We start from the raw sequence: 2,144 nt of genomic DNA, 5'->3' as shown, positions 1-2,144 counted from the left end.
TATGTTTTCTGCCAATAAAGTGGCAGCATCATGAAATGAAGTAGAAGAAATATAATCACTTGCATCAGAGATCTTTTTTTTCTTCTTTGAAAATGTGGAATCACATTGGTTTCTAGCTGGTTGCGATTGTGTAGCTGAAAGATCCATGTCATCCAAAGAAACATCAGCTTCGCATTCATAGAAATCGTTTCTTTCTTCATGAGTATTTGTAGTAGCTACATCCTCAACATCTATTTCTTCAATAATATCAGCGGCTGTTTGAGATCTTTCCCAATGGCTCGATCTTTTGCGTAGATGACAGTAAGTTGGTCATAATAAGGGAAACTACGATGTTTGAATTGATCAGCTTCTTTATGACTCTATAAAAATGAGGAATTCATATTAGATATAAGTTTGGTCAAAATAAGATAATAAAGGCTTGAAATAATTCTTACATTTATATATGAGTTCCACACCGCATCTTCAGCAACAACAAGCTGCCTATGCTCATCCCAACCAAAATCGCTATTATTTTTTCCATTAAGCATGTCATAAACGATTGACCAATCCCTTTTCAATATCCTAATCCTCGATTCAAGATTAGGTTTAGCCTTCAACATGGCATTGGGTAAAACTTTTTCTAACATTTTTTCCAACTCATTTAAATAATCGGCTTTGAATCCCGTATCAACATTAAAGGTTCCAACATTGTGCAAGTCGACCATACAGGCAACCAATGCAGCATCTTCTTCTGGAACCCATTTTCTTTTGGTTCCTCGAGAATTTTGGGAAGAAACACTTGATTGTGAAAAACCTGACATAACTATATTAAGAAAAAAATACAAATTAAAATTAAGTTCAATATTATGAATCAAAAGGTCAACACTTTATAAAATTATAACACATGATGAATCAAAAGAAAATAAATTATAATTCAACAAGTCTAGTACAATACAAAAAACAATTCAAACACCACCAAAGTTTCATAAACTAGATACATGAAATAACATAAACAAATTAACGTTTACTATTTTTACCCTAAACCTAATTAATTTCTAGATGCTTGCCATTCATCGAACATTTGGTTGGCTAGTTCCATCCTCCAAGTAGCCCATGCATCCGATGGATGAATATTTACGATATTTGATTCATCGTCATCTATCACATTACTAGGTAATCCTTCTCCCAACTCTGCTTCAATAGGATCAAGACTCATATAGGTTCGAATAAAATTATGGAGCAAACAACATGCAATATGATTCTATTGTGCACCCTCACAGGATAGAATGATGGACTCTTAAGTATTCCACATCTAAGTTTTAATAACCCAAAGCATCTTTCAATAACATTACATGCTGAAGCATGTTTTATATTGAAAAATTCTGCCGGAGTACTTAGCTGGTAACCCTAACGCCACTCATTCAAATGATATCTTTGTTCTCTAAAAGGTGCAAGAAATCCCTCACAATTTATGTATCCAGCATCAACTAGATAATAGCAACCTATAAAAAAACTATTTGTCATGGTTAATTTTCCAAAACAGTATGATCTTAAAGATTAATTCAAAGTCCTCTGATTTTGCACTTTACCATGAAGAACTTTTAGTCCATGTCTCCTACTAATGGCATATTGAAGAACCCGTCCATCAACAACAAAACCTTTCCAACCAAGAAGAACATAAACAAAATGCATATCAGGTATACAAACACCTAACATAATTGTTGCTATGTCACCTTTCCGCGTTTGATATCTAGGTTTATCAACTGTTGGAACCCTAATCTTGATGTGGGTTCCATCTAAAGCACCTAAGCAATTCTACATCACATGTATAAAACCTTGAGTTAGGATACTATATTTAAATCTAAATCAACTAAATTATGTACAAGCTATATATAGAACTCACTCTAATACCTTGAACCATTTTCACATTGGGTCTATAGAATTAGCTGTAATTGGTTCTCCCTTTTTAAATAACACATCTTGTAAGTGTATGACAGCATTTAAAACATTGTGAAATTATATGCTAACGGTTTCCCCAGACCTATTAAAGTGATGCTTGATAACTCAATTTTTAAGGTAATGAGAAATGATATGTAAAAATATTGCCACTTGCTCATCAACAAGCATGTTTCTTGACGACTTCAATTCCCCTAAAGTTTGTAACA

General features: G+C 33.3%; 1 protein-coding gene across 1 annotated transcript; it reads right to left on the bottom strand.

Moving 5' to 3' along the window:
• Positions 1 to 230: 230 nt before the first annotated feature.
• LOC121215410 (uncharacterized protein At2g29880-like) lies at positions 231 to 932 on the bottom strand. The gene is made up of 2 exons (XM_041089882.1): positions 435 to 932; positions 231 to 359 (listed from the first exon to the last, which is right to left on the bottom strand). The coding sequence occupies exons 1-2, from the start codon at positions 798 to 800 to the stop codon at positions 231 to 233; spliced, it is 495 nt and encodes a 164-aa protein (XP_040945816.1). The 5' UTR covers positions 801 to 932.
• Between the last annotated feature and the right edge of the window lie 1,212 nt (positions 933 to 2,144).

The sequence above is a fragment of the Gossypium hirsutum genome, chromosome D03 (genome assembly GCF_007990345.1).
Source record: "Gossypium hirsutum isolate 1008001.06 chromosome D03, Gossypium_hirsutum_v2.1, whole genome shotgun sequence".
Taxonomy (NCBI): domain Eukaryota; kingdom Viridiplantae; phylum Streptophyta; class Magnoliopsida; order Malvales; family Malvaceae; genus Gossypium; species Gossypium hirsutum.
The sequence above is the reverse complement of the archived record's forward strand: the minus strand, read 5'-3'. Positions and strand labels throughout refer to the sequence as shown.

What these genes read in the sequence shown, in the direction of transcription:
- LOC121215410 (XM_041089882.1), bottom strand. Translation starts at nt 800, where the DNA reads ATGTCAGGTTTTTCACAATCAAGTGTTTCTTCCCAAAATTCTCGAGGA. An exon ending in TGTGGAACTCATATATAAAT is followed by an intron (nt 360 to 434) that starts GTAAGAATTATT and finishes TCATTTTTATAG; the next exon opens with AGTCATAAAGAAGCTGATCA.